This window comes from Oncorhynchus mykiss, chromosome 18 (assembly GCF_057628025.1).
Source record: "Oncorhynchus mykiss isolate SJ-2025 chromosome 18, ASM5762802v1, whole genome shotgun sequence".
NCBI classification, from domain to species: Eukaryota; Metazoa; Chordata; class Actinopteri; order Salmoniformes; family Salmonidae; genus Oncorhynchus; species Oncorhynchus mykiss.
The window spans coordinates 3,944,599-3,965,077 of NC_143039.1; the positions used below are offsets into that span (position 1 = coordinate 3,944,599).

Sequence of the window (20,479 nt, forward strand, 5' to 3'; positions counted from 1 at the left end):
GACCTTCTGTCGTGTCTCTCTGGTAACTGACCTTCTGTCGTGTCTCTCTGGTAACTGACCTTCTGTCGTGTCTCTCTGGTAACTGACCTTCTGTCGTGTCTCTCTGGTAACTGACCTTCTGTCGTGTCTCTCTGGTAACTGACCTTCTGTCGTGTCTCTCTGGTAACTGACCTTCTGTCGTGTCTCTCTGGTAACTGACCTTCTGTCGTGTCTCTCTGGTAACTGACCTTCTGTCGTGTCTCTCTGGTAACTGACCTTCTGTCGTGTCTCTCTGGTAACTAATCTTCTGTCGTCTCTCTGGTAACTAACCTTCTGTCGTCTCTCTGGTAACTAACCTTCTGTCGTCTCTGGTAACTAACCTTCTGTCGTGTCTGGTAACTAACCTTCTGTCGTCTCTGGTAACACCTTCTGTCGTCTCTGGTAACACCTTCTGTCGCGTCTCTCTGGTAACTAACCTTCTGTCGCGTCTCTCTGGTAACTAACCTTCTGTCGCGTCTCTCTGGTAACTAACCTTCTGTCGCGTCTCTCTGGTAACTAACCTTCTGCCGCGTCTCTCTGGTAACTAACCTTCTGTCGCGTCTCTCTGGTAACTAACCTTCTGTCGCGTCTCTCTGGTAACTAACCTTCTGTCGTGTCTCTCTGATAACTAACCTTCTGTCGTCTCTCTGGTAACTGACCTTCTGTCGTGTCTCTCTGGTAACTGACCTTCTGTCGTGTCTCTCTGGTAACTGACCTTCTGTCGTGTCTCTCTGGTAACTGACCTTCTGTCGTGTCTCTCTGGTAACTGACCTTCTGTCGTGTCTCTCTGGTAACTGACCTTCTGTCGTGTCTCTCTGGTAACTGACCTTCTGTCGTGTCTCTCTGGTAACTGACCTTCTGTCGTGTCTCTCTGGTAACTGACCTTCTGTCGTGTCTCTCTGGTAACTAACCTTCTGTCGTGTCTCTCTGATTACTAACCTGACCTCTACTTGTTCCTGGGCAGCCGCTACACAGCGTTACATCTTACTCTTGCCACCTCCCCGGTCAACAACAAGACTCAGGCCCTCGCACGGTTCTGGCTGGGATCTTACCTCAGAACTCTGGGGCTGATCCCAGTCGACCTGCGAGCCCCAGTCTCTTTCCTGCTACCCCCGCACTACGCCCAGCTCCAGAAGTTTTTAAGACATTTTAAACTGGAAAAATAAACAGTCACAGTTTTAACTAAACACCGCTCTCTTCTCTCTCTTGTGCAGGATCGGGAACCAGTGTGTCCAGTGCGCGGGCTCGCTCTAGGCGAGCCCACAACGGTCTGGCGCAACGTGGCCCATCCTGCTCTCCTGAATCGGCATCGGGACCTGTCCTAGATGGTCGCCCATGAGATCCTCCCGGTCAGGGCCGTTATGCACTCACCGGGCATGGCGAGGACATCTGCGTGCCCCCGACCAGGCTGCGGCTAAGAAGAGTCGGTGAGGCACATGCTCTGGGAGTGCAGAGCTGCCAGGGACCTGTGGAAGGAAGCAGGCCTCCTGATCACCCCGTGTCTGCCAGCAGGGGAGGACCTAACACCTCAGCTTGTGCTGTATGGGGTGGGCCGAAGGCCTATTCCATCAAAGGCCTTCACAAAGTTCTGGCCCACCCTCACGTGCCTGAAGGAAGAACTGTGGTCCTCCCGCAACCTGCTGGTAGGGAAAAGCGTAGAGACCACCCCCCAGGCAGTGGCCATGGTAGCCATGGAAGCCCTGGGATGGTACGGAAGGAAGGGGGCCTCGACCCCAGGCGAAGGGTCCCCCACAACACCCTAGGTCCCGGCGGCCACGGCCTGACAGCGCTGCGGCGCCTAGGGGAGGGATCTCCTCTGGGCCCCGAAGGAAGGGACGGTAATTTATTCAGAGGAGCAGGATGAGGCGAGTTTGATAAGGACTCACCCCGTTCCTGTACAAGGGACCGAAGACAGCCTTTTAACAAAGTGACTTTTTAACATGTTTTTCATGTCTTAAAAATTAGATCATTAGTACACATTTTAAATGGCTTTTACAGATTTTATGTTTTTACAAGGAAAGTACTTTTATTCATGGTTGTTTTCATTGGTTTTAACATTTACGTTTTAACTAATTTAAATGTAACTTTCAAATGCTGTGTTTTATGCCTTTATTGCCGTTTTTATGTGTATAAATGATGTAAAAAATGTATGAGCTGTTTTTAAAGGAAATGTGTAAATAAAACTTTTTTCCAAAATAAAAAAAATCTGTTCTTATCAGTTTAATATCTGATACGTCCCCTATCTGGGGACCATATATTACATAGATTTTTGGAATAGGGAGATGGAATAGGGGCTTGCTCCGTCCACTCCACGCATCGATCTGGTATTGCAGTACCTCCAGGAACGGTGCACCCCCTTTCATTGTAAAGAGAAATCAGACAGAGGAAACAGAGTTGCTTCGTTGGTCTATATTGTATTTTCACATTGAGCAACATCATTTCAATATAAGTGATGGCTCGATAGTGCTGGTCAAATCGGTCACTGTTTTATTGACTACGATAGCTGTTGGGAATGGGGTGCGTTCATCTTCCAATCAAAGATTTTTCGTCACGTGCACGGGATACTTACTTGCAAACTTTCCTCAACAGTGCATGATCAAAAATATACACACATAGCTAAGTAATAAAGTATTTAAACATTTTTTTTTGTTATGATTGGAAATATATACAGTAGAAGACTAACTATACAGAATAAACTATGAAATGTGCTAAAGTCATGTACTGGTAACATGGACTGTCTCACAAGCAACTGTCTGTATGTATTAGTTTCTCTCAATCACATACAAGCATTTCTTTGGAACAATGTTGTCGATTTTCAAAACAGAGTCCACAAGACACACAACTTTTGCAAAACAGTAAATGCATTTCGAAAATGTTTTTTAAACACATAAAAACATTAATAAAAAATATATTGTACCGTCAAAATTGCAAATACATTCATCAAAATAACAACTGTACGCAAAAAAATGGGTCTCCGTACTACTTACTATTGCTGACCACTAACTGGTGTGTGACAGTAAACTTTTATATATACGTTTTATTTGATTAATTCCTGTCTTACTTTGGGGTGATTTGTGTGTATCGTTTTGTACTGCAAGGTTTTACTGTATGGCACATGCACTGTTGGGGCTCGGAACATAAGCGCGATAACAACTGCAAAATACGGGTACGCGGTTCGCGACCAAAATGTTCCCGTCGGATTTGTTTGTCTCCAAATAGTTCACTCTGCCACTTCTCGCGATGTTAGAGAGAGGACGTGCTTCCGGGTGAGGCACACAGATCACCGCGTGGAACACATTCCAGTTGGAACTGCGATTAGCGAAGGCTTTCTAGGAGATAAGTTTGTTTCGGGTTTAAACTTGGTGAAAAGGCGTCAGAGATGCTTGTTTTATTTGAAACCGCTGCGGGTTATGCAATATTTAAAGTGAGTATTTAGCTGAAGTTATATTCTAAATTCTAATAATTTTAGATGGGTGCATGACAATTTTCAATAATTGAACCGGGTTCGCGGTGTAGCTAGCTAAATACGTTGTTTTCCTGGAGTAGCTAGATATTGTATTAAAATACAAAGTATTTCAATGTCAAGACCTGTTTAACATTGTTTATAGTACACATGGCTTCTCTATTTAGGTCGTCGTGGTAGTTCTCGCATGCAAACCTTTACCGCAACGAGGCCTTCTCATTCAACACGCTGCAGTTAAGCAACCACGTTGCATGTGGCAAGTTACCTGCTGGATATACATATACTTTGCTACCTTGGACTTGGCTTTTGTAATTATGCAACTATTTGAACCCGTTCTATTTTCGAAGTTAAATACTTTATTTGTTGCCAATGTTTACCCAACATTTCAAATAAGCTTCTCTTCCAAGTTAGCATAACTGGTGCGTGGTACTTTGGAGGGACCGCGTGCTGGCTTTCTTGTCCCATATTACTGACGGGTTTTAATGACAACACATGTAAACCGAGTTGAGTTAATGCAATTAATGTATGGTATGCCCGTGTACTTGATAGGACTATAAACCTTTTTTTGTTTCAGGTCCTCGATGAGTCAAAGCTCCAAGAGGTGGACAGTTTATGGAAGGAGTTCGAAACTCCGGAGAAGGCCAACAAAGTGTGAGTTTTGGCCCCATGTCTGGAGAGAGGAGTGTTTAGATTCGAGGGGAATACGTTGTCAATGAACAGTAGTATTACACATTATCAGCATAAGGAACATGTTTCTGGAGTTGACAAATAACATGTCGCCACTATTTCTCCTTCCAGAGTGAAGTTGAAGCACTGGGAAATTCCAGGACACAACAGAGGCCTTGGCAGGTAGACAGAATACTTTCACCTCTCCTGTTGTTGCTCACTATAGTTTACCAGTTAGTGCACAAGGGCTGTCAGTCAAGGCTTCTGCATGCTTCAGCTAGGTGAACCAACAGTGTGTTCGCGTACTCCCTTAATTAAAAGACCGTTGCTTGAAAAATTAGAAAAGTGACAATTGTAGTGTTTGTCCAACTTGAGAAGCCATAGCCAGTATACACTTCCTCAAACTAGTCAGAAATAATTGAAGATGGCTCAAGAAATATCATTTTCCCCCTTTTATTTTTACAATTTTAAATCTACGTAAGCTGTTAGGTGCAGTATTTATGAATTTGAAAATGTGCATGGAAAACGAGTATTGTTGAAGTGTGCACAAACACCTGACCGAAGACCAAACAAACACGCTGCTTTTTTCTGAAGCACTAACTATTCCCAACTGTTTGGCAGAAGCCTTTAGGTGTTCAGCAGTATTCCTCACTACCACTGAGACCACAGCTAACCTTAACCATCATAACAAACACTGACAGCAGCCGGTTGTTGAACTCACCCCCTAACAATGTTGAGTCTATGAATAAATGCATATTACTAATGTCCTGTGTCTAAATGTTGGAACTATAACAGTGGTTTGTATATGTAGTGTATGTGGACACCCTGTCAAATTAGCGGATTCGGCTATTTTAGCCACATCCGCTGCGGACAGGTTTATCAAATCGAGCACACGGCCATGCAATCTCAATAGACAAACATTGCCGTCAGAGCAGCTCACAGATCACTGCACCTGAACATAGCCCATCTGTAAACAGCCCATCTACCTACCTCATCCCCATACTGTATTTATTTATTTATCTTGCTCCTTTGCACCCCAGTATTTCTAATTGCACATTCATCTTCTGCACATCCACCATTCCAGTGTTTAATCGCTATATTGTAATTGCTTTGCCACCATGGCCCATTTATTGCCGTACCTCCCTTATCTTACTTCATTGCACTCACTGTATATATACTTTTTCTATTGACTGTTTTGTATATTCCATGTGTAACTCTGTATGTGTCAAATTGCTATGCTTTATCTTGGCCAGGTCGCAGTTGCAAATGAGAACTTGTTGTCAACTGGCCTACCTGGTTTAATATAAGTGAAATATATATTTATATTGGCAATAGAATGGCCGTACTGAAGAGCTCAGTAACTTCCAATGTGGCACAGTCATAGGATGCCACCATTCCAACAAGTCATTTTGCCAAATTTCTGCCTTACTAGAGTTGTCCCGGTTAACTAAGCTCTGTTATTGTGAAGTGGAGACGTCTAGGAGCAACAACGGCTCAGCCGCAACGTGGTAGACCACACGAGCTCACAGAACTAGACTCCCGAGTGCTGTAGCGTGTACACGTCTCTCCTGTCCTCATGTTGTAACCGTATCTCTCCTATGTCCAGCGGCCACGGCCATGACGGAAGGGAAGATGGGGAAGAGTCTGAAGAAGGTCCTGAAGAAAGTGGTGGCTAAAGAAGCTCATGAACAGCTGGCCATCAGCGACGCTAAGCTGGGGGGCGTCATCAAGGAGAAGTTGAACCTGAGCTGTGTCCACAGCCCTGCGGTGGCAGAGCTGATGAGAGGCATCAGGACACAGATGGAGTCCCTGATCACTGGGCTGCCCCCCCGGGAGATCAGCGCCATGTCTCTGGGACTGGCTCACAGGTAGGGTGGAACACAGACAACGCTTGGTGTTCTGGATTTATTAGGATCCCATTAAATGATGCCAACTAGTCTTATAACAAAATACATTACAAACATTACAAGCCTTTATAATTTACTCACATCAATATGTAGTGTGTGTTGCCGATGATTATATCATGCTGTCTGAAACCTCGTGTGGATTTCCTCAGCATTCGTCACTACCCCTGAGGCAGCACCTCCCTCTGTCGTATTCATAGAAGAACTGAAAGGCTGCTATGGCAGATCCTGACCTGTTTCTGTTTCCTCAGTTTGTCCCGCTACAAGCTGAAGTTCAGCCCTGACAAAGTGGATACCATGATCGTTCAAGCTATCTGTAAGTACCTCCTCTTAGACCAGGGATGGGCATCTTTGATGGGGGTGGGGGCCGCAACACATCTCACATCATTACCCCCCCACCTTGCAAGCAAAACATTTTAGCGGCCCCCTCGCGTGACAGTGAAGAGAATTGAACTTTTAGCGTTCATTTCCTACAATTCTGCTATAGACTGTAGGCACATTAGTGCAGTTTAAGATGACTGATCAATGGGCCCTGGTCGGTAATTCGACTACTGTGATTGGTAAATTAGTCGAGCGGTTAACTTAACAATAACACAGTAAAATGCTGACAGGCCAATGAAGTGAGTTCTCTCCCCAGTACAGGGATGTGGGTCCGCGGGCCTACAGGAGGTGGGCCAGTGGAAGCCTGTTGCTCATCCCTGTCTTACTCTGTCCATGTAAAGGGACAATATAAAACAAGGATACTTTTATACAGACAAATGAAACACATAACACTTGATTATCTGTAGACAGGCGTAACTAGTATTATGGTCTGTAGACAGGCGTGACTAGTATTATGGTCTGTAGACAGGTGTGACTAGTATTATGGTCTGTAGACAGGTGTGACTAGTATTATGGTCTGTAGACAGGTGTGACTAGTATTATGCCTGTAGACAGGTGACTAATATTATGGTCTGTAGACAGGTGTGACTAGTATTGTGGTCTGTAGACAGGTGTGACTAGTATTATGGTCTGTAGACAGGTGTGACTAGTATTATGGTCTGTAGACAGGCGTGACTAGTATTATGGTCTGTAGCTCGGTAACCGGGGTAACTAGTGTTATGGTCTGTAGCTCAGTAACAGGGGTAACTAGTATTATGGTCTGTAGCTCAGTAACCGGGGTAACTAGTATTATGGGCTGTAGCCCAGTAACAGGTGTAACTAGTATTATGGTCTGTAGCAGGGGTAACTAGTGTTATGGTCTGTAGCTCAGTAACAGGGGTAACTAGTGTTATGGTCTGTAGCAGGGGTAACTAGTATTATGGTCTGTAGCAGGGGTAACTAGTATTATGGTCTGTAGCAGGGGTAACTAGTATTATGGTCTGTAGCTCAGTAACAGGTGTAACTAGTATTATGGGCTGTAGCTCAGTAACAGGTGTAACTAGTATTATGGGCTGTAGCTCAGTAACAGGTGTAACTAGTATTATGGGCTGTAGCTCAGTAACAGGTGTAACTAGTATTATGGGCTGTAGCTCAGTAACAGGTGTAACTAGTATTATGGGCTGTAGCTCAGTAACAGGTGTAACTAGTTTTATGGTCTGTAGCTCAGTAACAGGTGTAACTAGTATTATGGTCTGTAGCTCAGTAACAGGGGTAACTAGTATTATGGGCTGTAGCAGGGGTAACTAGTGTTATGGTCTGTAGCTCAGTAACAGGTGTAACTAGTATTATGGGCTGTAGCTCAGTAACAGGTGTAACTAGTATTATGGTCTGTAGCTCAGTAACAGGTGTAACTAGTATTATGGTCTGTAGCTCAGTAACAGGGGTAACTAGTATTATGGGCTGTAGCTCAGTAACAGGTGTAGCTAGTATTATGGGCTGTAGCTCAGTAACAGGGGTAACTAGTGTTTTGATCTGTGCAGCTCTGCTGGATGACCTGGACAAGGAGCTCAACAACTACATCATGCGCTGTAGGGAGTGGTACGGCTGGCACTTCCCTGAGGTGGGGAAGATCATCACTGACAACCTGGCCTACTGCAAGAGTGTCCGGAAGATAGGCGCTCGTACCAACGTGGCAACCACCGACCTGTCTGAGCATCTCCCCGAGGAGGTGGAGGCAGAGGTCAAACTGGCTGCAGAGATCTCCATGGGAACGGAGGTGTCAGAGGAGGACATCGGCAACATCATGCACCTGTGTGACCAGGTGATAGAGATTACAGAGTACCGCACCCAACTGTACGACTATCTGAAGAACAGGATGATGGCTATCGCTCCCAACCTGACTGTCATGGTGGGGGAACTGGTAGGGGCACGGCTCATCTCACATGCTGGTGAGTCATGATCTAACGGCCAATCACACCAGCAGGAATCATTCACAACACAAAACAAGCAGTGATTATGATGACTATGTCACAATCCTGAAACCTGATGCTTTTCAGTCACTACCTCATCTGAGCTTGAATTAAAACCTTTTACCTGGACACCTGTAGTAGGCAGCTGGAAACGCCCAAACTGCTCCTAAATGCTCTGGTTCTCTGACAGGGTCCCTGTTGAACCTGGCCAAGCACCCGGCCTCCACAGTCCAGACCCTGGGAGCAGAGAAGGCCCTGTTCAGAGCCCTGAAGACGCGCAGAGACACGCCCAAATATGGTCTCATCTACCACGCCTCTCTGGTGGGACAGACCTCGGCCAAGAACAAGGGCAAGGTGAGGCTTTTGTTCCAGCCATCACTAGAAGTAGAATGTCTATCCACACTACAGTACTGCTGTCATGTTCCAGGTGTGATCTAGTTCTAATCAGAATATCTCTCCACACTACAGTACTGCTGTCATGTTCCAGGTGTGATCTAGTTCTAATCAGAATCTCTCCACACTACAGTACTGTTGTCATGTTCCAGGTGTGATCTAGTTCTAATCAGAATATCTCTCCACACTACAGTACTGCTGTCATGTTCCAGGTGTGATCTAGTTCTAATCAGAATCTCTCCACACTACAGTACTGTTGTCATGTTCCAGGTGTAATCTAGTTCTAATCAAATCAAATCAAATTTTATTTGTCACATACACATGGTTAGCAGATGTTAATGCGAGTGTAGCGAAATGCTTGTGCTTCTAGTTCCGACAATGCAGTAATAACAAGTAATCTAACTAACAATTCCAAAACTACTGTCTTGTACACAGTGTAAGGGGATAAAGAATATGTACATAAGGAAATATGAATGAGTGATGGTACAGAGCAGCATAGGCAAGATACAGTAGATGGTATCGAGTGCAGTATGTACAAATGAGATGAGTATGTAAACAAAGTGGCATAGTATAAAGTGGCTAGTGATACATGTATTACATAAGGATACCGTCGATGATATAGAGTACAGTATATACGTATGCTAATGAGATGAATAATCTAGGGTAAGTAACATTTATATAAGGTAGCATTGTTTAAAGTGGCTAGTGATATATTTACATTTCCCATCAATTCCCATTATTAAAGTGGCTGGAGTTGTGTCAGTGTGTTGGCAGCAGCCACTCAGTGTTAGTGGTGGCTGTTTAACAGTCTGATGGCCTTGAGATAGAAGCTGTTTTTCAGAATGTCTCTCCACACTACAGTACTGTTGTCATGTTCCAGGTGTGATCTAGTTCTAATCAGAATGTCTCTCCACACTACAGTACTGTTGTCATGTTCCAGGTGTGATCTAGTTCTAATCAGAATGTCTCTCCACACTACAGTACTGCTGTTATGTTCCAGGTGTAATCTAGTTCTAATCAGAATATCTCTCCACACTACAGTACTGCTGTCATGTTCCAGGTGTGATCTAGTTCTAATCAGAATGTCTCTCCACACTACAGTACTGCTGTCATGTTCCAGGTGTAATCTAGTTCTAATCAGAATATCTCTCCACACTACAGTACTGCCGTCATGTTCTAGTCGAGCTTCTTTCTCTCCTCTCAGATCTCCAGGATGCTGGTAGCCAAAGCATCTCTGGCGATCCTCTACGATGCCCTGGGAGAGGACACAAATGCTGAGATGGGAGTTGAGAACCGTGCCAAGCTGGAGGCCAGACTACGCCACCTAGAGGAGAAGGGAGTAAGTAGCTCTCTCTCTGCCCCTTACTGCTAGAGGCCCAAAACAACCAGCCCACATGAGATGCCAAGCAGTGATGATGATGACTAATGTCAACAGTCCTGAAACTACCTGATGCTTTTCAGTCACTACCTCATCTGAGCTTGCATTAATAACCTCGCTGGTGTACGTTGGACGCTAGCGTCCCACCTGGCCAACATCCAGGGAAATTGCAGAGTGCCAAATTCAAAAACAGAAATAATCATTATTTAAAAAATCTGAAAACATACAAGTGTTATACATAGTTTTAAATATGAACTTCTTGTGAATCCAACCACGGTGTCAGATTTCAAAGAGTCTTTACGGCGAAAGCATACCAATGTGATTATTTGAGAACATCGCCCAGCAGACAAATCATTACAGAACGGTAACCAGCCAAGCAGTTACACAGGTCAGAAATAGAGAGAAAATGAATCCCTTACCTTTGATCTTCATATGGTTTCACTAAGACTTTCATTTATTCAATAAATGTTCCTTTTGTTCGATAGTCTCTATATCCAAAACCTCCGTTTTGTTTTCTTCAGTAATCCACAGCTCAAACAGTTACAACAGGCAGACAAAATATCCCCATTCATAGAAACATGTCAAACGATGTTTTATATTCAATCCTCAGGTTGTTTTTAGCCTAAATAATCGATAATATTTCAACCGGACAATAACGTTGTCAATATAAAAGGTAAACAAGAAAGGCACGTTCTCGGGATTGAGCACGGAAAAGCTCTGACACTGTAGGGTCCAGTCATTCAGACTGCTCTTACTCCTGCATTTTTCAGAATAACAAACCTGAAACCCTTTCTAAATACTGCTGACATCTCGTGGAAGGCATAGGAACTGCATAGCAACAGAGTCATAAGTCAATGGATACTGTAATGGCATTGAATAGAGAACTAGAACAAACAAACAAAAATCTACTTCCTGGGTGGATTTTTCTCAGGTTTTTGCCTGCCAAATCAGTTCTGCTATACTCAGACATTATTTGAACCACTTTAGAAACTTTTGAGGGTTTTCTATCCAAATCTATGCTTATCCTAGCTTCTGGGACTGAGTATCAGGCAGTTTAGTTTGGGCACGCTTTTCATCCAAAATTCCCGAATGTTGCCCCCTACCCTAGTGAAGTTAAACAGTGATATCCTGCTAGTCCCCTACTCTGCTAGTCCCCTACTCTGCTAGTCTCCTACTGTGGTCCCCTACTCTGCTAGTCCCCTACTCATCTCCTACTCTACCGGTCCCCTACTATTGTGCTGACCCTGGTTTATCCCTTCAGATCAGAAGAATCAGTGGAACAGGCAAAGCCATGGCGAAGTCTGACAAATACCAACACAAGAGGTGAGTTACACCTGGAAACTACTGTATTGGGTAACTAACCTTCTGTCATCTCTCTGGTAACTAACCTTCTGTCGTCTCTCTGGTAACTAACCTTCTGTCGCGTCTCTCTGGTAACTAACCTTCTGTCGCGTCTCTCTGGTAACTGACCTTCTGTCGTGTCTCTCTGGTAACTAACCTTCTGTCGCGTCTCTCTGGTAACTAACCTTCTGTCGCGTCTCTCTGGTAACTAACCTTCTGTCGCGTCTCTCTGGTAACTAACCTTCTGTCGCGTCTCTCTGGTAACTAACCTTCTGTCGCGTCTCTCTGGTAACTAACCTTCTGTCGTCTCTCTGGTAACTAACCTTCTGTCGCGTCTCTCTGGTAACTGACCTTCTGTCGTGTCTCTCTGGTAACTAACCTTCTGTCGCGTCTCTCTGGTAACTAACCTTCTGCCGCGTCTCTCTGGTAACTAACCTTCTGTCGTCTCTCTGGTAACTAACCTTCTGTCGTGTCTCTCTGGTAACTGACCTTCTGTCGTGTCTCTCTGGTAACTGACCTTCTGTCGTGTCTCTCTGGTAACTAACCTTCTGTCGCGTCTCTCTGGTAACTAACCTTCTGTCGCGTCTCTCTGGTAACTAACCTTCTGTCGCGTCTCTCTGGTAACTAACCTTCTGTCGCGTCTCTCTGGTAACTAACCTTCTGTCGCGTCTCTCTGGTAACTAACCTTCTGTCGTGTCTCTCTGGTAACTAACCTTCTGTCGCGTCTCTCTGGTAACTAACCTTCTGTCGCGTCTCTCTGGTAACTAACCTTCTGTCGTCTCTCTGGTAAATAACCTTCTGTCGCGTCTCTCTGGTAACTAACCTTCTGTCGCGTCGCTCTGGTAACTAACCTTCTGTCGCGTCGCTCTGGTAACTAACCTTCTGTCGCGTCTCTCTGGTAACTAACCTTCTGTCGCGTCTCTCTGGTAACTAACCTTCTGTCGCGTCTCTCTGGTAACTAACCTTCTGTCGCGTCTCTCTGGTAACTAACCTTCTGTCGTCTCTCTGGTAACTAACCTTCTGTCGTCTCTCTGGTAACTAACCTTCTGTCGCGTCTCTCTGGTAACTAAACTTCTGCCGCGTCTCTCTGGTAACTAACCTTCTGTCGTCTCTCTGGTAACTAACCTTCTGTCGCGTCTCTCTGGTAACTGACCTGTCGCGTCTCTCTGGTAACTGACCTTCTGTCGCGTCTCTCTGGTAACTGACCTTCTGTCGCGTCTCTCTGGTAACTAACCTTCTGTCGCGTCTCTCTGGTAACTAACCTTCTGTCGCGTCTCTCTGGTAACTAACCTTCTGTCGCGTCTCTCTGGTAACTAACCTTCTGTCGCGTCTCTCTGGTAACTAACCTTCTGTCGCGTCTCTCTGGTAACTAACCTTCTGTCGCGTCTCTCTGGTAACTAACCTTCTGTCGCGTCTCTCTGGTAACTAACCTTCTGTCGCGTCTCTCTGGTAACTAACCTTCTGTCGCGTCTCTCTGGTAACTAACCTTCTGTCGCGTCTCTCTGGTAACTAACCTTCTGTCGCGTCTCTCTGGTAACTAACCTTCTGTCGCGTCTCTCTGGTAACTAACCTTCTGTCGCGTCTCTCTGGTAACTAACCTTCTGTCGCGTCTCTCTGGTAACTAACCTTCTGTCGTCTCTCTGGTAACTAACCTTCTGTCGCGTCTCTCTGGTAACTAAACTTCTGTCGTCTCTCTGGTAACTAACCTTCTGTCGCGTCTCTCTGGTAACTAACCTTCTGTCGTCTCTCTGGTAACTAACCTTCTGTCGCGTCTCTCTGGTAACTAAACTTCTGTCGTCTCTCTGGTAACTAACCTTCTGTCGTCTCTCTGGTAACTAACCTTCTGTCGTCTCTCTGGTAACTAACCTTCTGTCGTCTCTCTGGTAACTAACCTTCTGTCGCGTCTCTCTGGTAACTAACCTTCTGTCGCGTCTCTCTGGTAACTAACCTTCTGTCGCGTCTCTCTGGTAACTAACCTTCTGTCGCGTCTCTCTGGTAACTAACCAGGTTCAGTGACATTCATTCATGTCGTTATAGGATAGATATTTTGGCTGTTGGTTTTTGCGTTCAATGATACCGAATTCCTAGCTGCAGACTAGTAATTAATATCAAAGACTTGTTCTATTCTGTCGGTATCGATAGTCTTAAGAGTTTAACCACGTGGTATGGTTAAAAGATTCAGCCATCTACTCAAACCTGGGCCCTCTTGTGGTAAGCTGGTCTGCAACCTTTAGCCATCTTGTAATTGAGGTGAGCTGGTCTGGTGATAGAAAACCCGGGTTTTATTCGGAAGAGCAGAAAAGGGCCTGTCCCAGGACACCAGACCATAACTGTGCTCATGGGCGGTCTTCTGATTTAGTTAAACTCCAAAGGGAATTTTCCTTCATTAAACAGTCCAAAATCACATGACACAATTTCACAAAGAGTATCATCCTCATTCATCTTATACATTAATTAGATGTAAGCCTCATATCTGAAGCTATTGTATAAACATTTGTGGTAATGTGGCCTTATTGTCGCCCATGAGTTTCACAAAATTGTACCAAACAGACCAGTTCGCAGACCGATTCTTCACTGATCTTTTATACCTTCTCCAGAACATAAATGTTGTTTGGTTCTCCAGTTCTGTGAGGTCGAAGAAATTCCTTTGTTCTCTCTATGAAAACTCACTCTCTATATACTGTGGCCATGAGGAGATGATCTCCTGGAATTTACGACCTCTCTGACCACAGCAGCCTGGTTTTAGGAGACAGAGGGGGATGGTGCTCGCTGTACCCAAAGAGGGTCATGACAACCGATAGTTGTCGTTCTTTCGACCAAGAACTGGTTAAAAATTTTATATGTGTCTTTTTTTCGTGGACATCGTTTGTTGGAGTCAAATCAACTACATGCGCTAAGCTCCCGAACCCCGAGCTCCCTGTTAGATGAAATAATACATAAATGACTGGAGGGAGCCAGAGATCAAGATGTTAACCTGACCATCCTCTGGTCCTGCTGGCTTTCTCTGATTCTGGCATTACTCTCCTGAAGGTGGCGGTAATGGGCAACACGAGGAGTCTGCAACCTTTCATGTGGATTTTATCTTAGGCTGTCATTTCTACTGATCTGCAGTTATCGCTTTCATGTGCACCTTTCTGGTTAAATAAAATGTATTTTCAGTCATTCATGTGGTTAATCAAAATTATATTTAAGTGATACAAACCTAAAAAGTAACTTCCATTGGAAATGTGTAAAAATGGCCTAAAGCAAACAAATAAAACATTGTGGCCTGCTGTTATAAAATGTCCTGATGGAAATGATCATATGAATCGCACATGGCCTGTCTGCAATGAACTTGAAGCATTGTATCAACTTGGTCTGGGGGGGGAGGCCCTATGCTCGCAACTTGGTCTGGGGGGGGGCATGCTTGAAATATTTAATAAAATATTCTGGGCCCTGTTTCCCCCGCCAGTGAGCTCGGGACAGACAGCTGTAGGCTATTTGATCAAGATATAGGAAGTAATCAGGTAGCCCTATTTTATGAGGTTTCCATTGGATCCGAGCATGACATGAGTGGTCAAAAAGGAGAGAGCTGGGAATATTTTTCAAATACATTGAGGAACTTTTGTAATTCTCAATGGATGGTAAACGGTATGTTTGCTTGCTGTTTTGAGGTGACAAAGCATTACTTGCTTTGTACTCTGTACTTGCTTCTACAGGTCATTAGTAGTGGTGCGTTAAGCCCATCAGAAATACTATCAGATGGGCACATTTGTAAGCCTACATTCGCGCTCAGGCTAGGCAGCATATAGGTCTACTTCTATGCGTTTGCGTTCTTACTCAACATTGACAGGAGCGCTGCCAAACAAAATAATGACTAAATTAACTGGTAAATGGAATGCTACAAACACAGTTTCTCTCACAAGTGTAGCATAGGTTGTGCACTCTGCAAACAATGTGTCCACTCCAACAATGAGAATGCTGAAAGACTAATATATTGAATGCATTAACTGAAATTACCATAACCAAGCAATCATTGTAGATTGTAAATGATAGGAATGAAGGGTAAATGTAGTACTGGTGGTACATGTAATGGGGAATTGATATACACTAACAATCAAACGCAAACAATTCACTGAGATGGTCGTGAATCAGAAAGGTGTCTCGTGTGCCATAAATTGACTTGCTACTGCTCGACTAAAACATCTTGGTCGACCAACAGCCTTTAAACCAATCAATCGACCGTCGGCTAATTACCAACTGTGCTGTTAACTAACGTTCTGTTATGTCTCCGTAGTGACGTGAAGGTGTACGACCCCTCCGGAGACTCCACCCTCCCCTCTGTTTCCAAGAAGAGGAAGTTTGAGGAGGTGGAGGAGGAAGAGGTGGCCACACCGGTGACAGTCAAAACCAAGAAACCCAAGAAAGAACCTGTGGAAGGTCAGTTGAGTAACTCTTAGCCATAATCCTGTTGTATAACACAACCCATAATACACCATCCATCCTGTTATATAACACAACCCATAATACACCATCCATCCTGTTATATAACACAACCCATAATATACAAATCAAATTTATTTATATAGCCCTTCGTACATCAGCTGATATCTCAAAGTGCTGTACAGAAACCCAGCCTAAAACCCCAAACAGCAAGCAATGCAGGTGTAGAAGCACGGTGGCTAGGAAAAACTCCCTAGAAAGGCCAAAACCTAGGAAGAAACCTAGAGAGGAACCAGGCTATGTGGGGTGGCCAGTCTAGCCCACAAAGACCTCCGCCACGGCACAACCCAAGGGGGGGGGGGGGGGGGGCGCCAACCCAGACAGGATGACCACATCAGTGACTCAACCCACTCAGGTGACGCACCCCCTCCAGGGACGGCATGAGAGAGCCCCAGTAAAGCCAGTGACTCAGCCCCTGTAATAGGGTTAGAGGCAGAGAATCCCAGTGGAAAGAGGGGAACCGGCCAGGCAGAGACAGCAAGGGTGGTTCGTTGCTCCACAGCCTTTCCGTTCACCCTCCCACTCCTGGGCCAGACTACACTCAATCATATGACCCACTGAAGAGATGAGTCTTCAGTAGAGACTTAAAGGTTGAGACCGAGTTTGCGTCTCTGACATGGGTAGGCAGACCGTTCCATAAAAATGGAGCTCTATAGGAGAAAGCCCTGCCTCCAGCTGTTTGCTTAAAAATTCTAGGGACAATTAGGAGGCCTGCGTCTTGTGACCGTAGCGTACGTGTAGGTATGTACGGCAGGACCAAATCAGAGAGATGGGTAGGAGCAAGCCCATGTAATGCTTTGTAGGTTAGCAGTAATACCTTGAAATCAGCCCTTGCTTTGACAGGAAGCCAGTATACCATCCATCCTGTTATATAACACAACCCATAATACACCATCCATCCTGTTATATAACAACCCATATCATGAGACCATAATACACCATCCATCCTGTTATATAACACAACCCATAATACACCATCCATCCTGTTATATAACACAATCCATAATACACCATCCATCCTGTTCTATAACACAACCCATAATGCACCATCCATCCTGTTATATAACACAACCTATAATGCACCATCCATCCTGTTATATAACACAACCCATAATACACCATCCATCCTGTTATATAACACAACCCATAATGCACCATCCATCCTGTTCTATAACACAACCCATAATACACCATCCATCCTGTTATATAACACAACCCATAATACACCATCCATCCTGTTCTATAACACAACCCATAATACACCATCCATCCTGTTCTATAACACAACCCATAATGCACCATCCATCCTGTTCTATAACACAACCCATAATACACCATCCATCCTGTTATATAACACAACCCATAATACACCATCCATCCTGTTCTATAACACAACCCATAATACACCATCCATCCTGTTCTATAACACAACCCATAATGCACCATCCATCCTGTTCTATAACACAACCCATAATGCACCATCCATCCTGTTATATAACACAACCCATAATACACCATCCATCCTGTTCTATAACACAACCCATAATGCACCATCCATCCTGTTATATAACACAACCCATAATGCACCATCCATCCTGTTATATAACACAACCCAATATACACCATCCATCCTGTTCTATAACACAACCCATAATGCACCATCCATCCTGTTCTATAACACAACCCATAATACACCATCCATCCTGTTATATAACACAACCCATAATACACCATCCATCCTGTTCTATAACACAACCCATAATACACCATCCATCCTGTTCTATAACACAACCCATAATGCACCATCCATCCTGTTCTATAACACAACCCATAATACACCATCCATCCTGTTCTATAACACAACCCATAATACACCATCCATCCTGTTCTATAACACAACCCATAATGCACCATCCATCCTGTTCTATAACACAACCCATAATACACCATCCATCCTGTTCTATAACACAACCCATAATAGACCATCCATCCTGTTATATAACACAACCCATAACACACCATCCATCCTGTTATATAACACAACCCATAATATACCATCCATCCTGTTCTATAACACAACCCATAATACACCATCCATCCTGTTATATAACACAACCCATAACACACCATCCATCCTGTTATATAACACAACCCATAATACACCTTCCATCCTGTTCTATAACACAACCCATAATACACCATCCATCCTGTTCTATAACACAATCGATATCATGAGACCGGTTCTCAGCCGTCTTAAGTGCTATTGTCTCACGGTGCTTTCTGTTTTCATTCAGAACCAGAGGCTTCAACGGCAGCAGAAGAAACTCCCAAGAAGAAGAAAAAGAAGTCTAAGAAAGCCGAGGAGGAGGCGATGGACGTAAAGGAAGAGGAGGCGACCGTCTCTCCCACAGAGGAAGTACGTAGCTGATGGGGACATGCCTCCAGAATATATATATTCCTGCTCATCTAAGCCGTTCTGCCTGAACGAACATACTAATTTGTTATTTCTTGTGATTTACAGTCGTCAAAGAAGAAGAAAAAGAAGAAAAAGGTCAAGGAGGAAGAGGGAGATTAATCTGGTTGGAGAAACTGTATTATATTAGGACTTTTAGTTGTCGTATCTACCAGGGCCAGAGTGACTCGTGTATCAGCCTGACCGTTTAAAGACTAGAGAACTGGAGACGGAGGTTATTTCAGAATGACCAGCAGCTGATCTGTTATGAGACTTGATGATGGTGTATAAATCCTCCTGTGGATTTGAGTTTAAGATGAACCTTTAGTTTACTGTAAGCTCTTATTATTACTAATCAACTAAAGACCCAATAGACTGTCTACAATATCAATGTCCATGTTAAAACACTTCCTTCCTCCACTGGTTTAACGATGTGACTTTTTTAAAAGATGGGTTTTTCTGCTGTCTTTGTCCATAAGTGATTAAATCCATTTTCTCAGTCAGCGGTATTTCCTGTCATTCCAGCTATGGTGGATTCAGACCCCTTGACTTTGTCCACCTTTAGTTACGTTACAGCCTTATTCTAACATGATTTCAATTTACACACGATACCCCCCAAATGACAAAGCTAAACAAGTTTAGAAATGTGTGTACATTTATTCAAAATACAAAACTAACATATCGCATTTAGTCACTTCACCCCTTCCTACATGTGCAAATTACCGCAACTAACCTGTACCCCCCCGCACACTGACTCAGTACCTGTATATAGACTCCACACTGACTCAGTACCTGTATATAGACTCCACACTGACTCAGTACCTGTATATAGACTCCACACTGACTCGGTACCGGTACCCCTGTATATAGACTCCACACTGACTCGGTACCTGTATATAGACTCCACACTGACTCAGTACCGGTACCCCCTGTATATAGACTCCACACTGACTCAGTACCGGTACCCCCTGTGTATAGACTCCACACTGACTCAGTACCTGTATATAGACTCCACACTGACTCAGTACCGGTACCCCCTGTATATAGACTCCACACTGACTCAGTACCGGTACCCCCTGTATATAGACTCCACATTGACTACCGGTACCCCCTGTATATAGCCTCCACACTGACTCAGTACCTGTATATAGACTCCACACTGACTCAGTACCGGTACCCCCTGTATATAGACTCCACACTGACTCAGTACCTGTATATAGACTACACACTGACTCAGTACCGGTACCCCCTGTATATAGACTCCACACTGACTCAGTACCTGTATATAGACTCCACACTGACTCAGTACCTGTATATAGACTCCACACTGACTCAGTACCGGTACCCCCTGTATATAGACTCCACACTGACTCAGTACCTGTATATAGACTCCACACTGACTCAGTACCTGTATATAGACTCCACACTGACTCAGTACCGGTACCCCCTGTATATAGACTCCACACTGACTCAGTACCGGTACCCCCTGTATATAGACTCCACATTGACTCTACCGGTACCCCTGTATATAGACTCCACACTGACTCAGTACCTGTATATAGACTCCACACTGACTCAGTACCGGTACCCCCTGAATATAGACTCCACACTGACTCAGTACCTGTATATAGACTCCACACTGACTCAGTACCTGTATATAGACTCCACACTGACTCAGTACCGGTACCCCCTGTATATAGACTCCACACTGACTCAGTACCTGTATATAGACTCCACACTGACTCAGTACCTGTATATAGACTCCACACTGACTCAGTACCTGTATATAGACTCCACACTGACTCAGTACCGGTACCCCCTGTATATAGACTCCACACTGACTCAGTACCGGTACCCCCTGTATAGACTCGTTAGTGTTACTTTTATTACATTTTATACTTCAGTTTATTTGGTAAATATTTTATTACTGTCATTGAACTGCACTGTTGGTTAAGGGCTTGTCAGTCAGCATTTCACAGGAAGGTCTACACTGTTGGTTAAGGGCTTGTCAGTCAGCATTTCACAGTAAGGTCTACACTTGTATTCGGTGCA

The 20,479-nt window shown here is 44.3% G+C and overlaps 1 protein-coding gene, 2 non-coding genes and 2 pseudogenes across 3 annotated transcripts; all 5 read left to right on the top strand.

Annotated features, from left to right (window-relative positions):
- The first annotated feature begins 956 nt into the window (after positions 1–956).
- LOC118947561 (uncharacterized) lies at positions 957–1,898 on the top strand (annotated as a pseudogene).
- Positions 1,899–2,197: 299 nt separating this feature from the next.
- LOC118947575 (U2 spliceosomal RNA) lies at positions 2,198–2,376 on the top strand (annotated as a pseudogene).
- An 884-nt stretch (positions 2,377–3,260) lies between these two features.
- On the top strand, positions 3,261–18,930 carry LOC118947558 (nucleolar protein 58-like). The gene is given in 13 exon segments (XM_090206969.1): positions 3,261–3,442; positions 4,056–4,132; positions 4,280–4,297; positions 4,299–4,330; positions 5,754–6,015; positions 6,303–6,367; positions 7,953–8,360; positions 8,572–8,735; positions 9,979–10,113; positions 11,414–11,475; positions 15,770–15,912; positions 18,270–18,391; positions 18,497–18,930. Coding segments are annotated over 13 exon segments (1,587 nt in total). The 5' UTR covers positions 3,261–3,397; the 3' UTR covers positions 18,551–18,930.
- On the top strand, positions 8,414–8,491 carry LOC118947568 (small nucleolar RNA SNORD11B). Its single transcript, XR_005041806.1, has one exon. It is a non-coding gene; the product is annotated as a small nucleolar RNA SNORD11B (small nucleolar RNA).
- LOC118947567 (small nucleolar RNA SNORD11B) lies at positions 10,175–10,258 on the top strand. The gene has a single exon (XR_005041805.1). It is a non-coding gene; the product is annotated as a small nucleolar RNA SNORD11B (small nucleolar RNA).
- Positions 18,931–20,479: the final 1,549 nt, after the last annotated feature.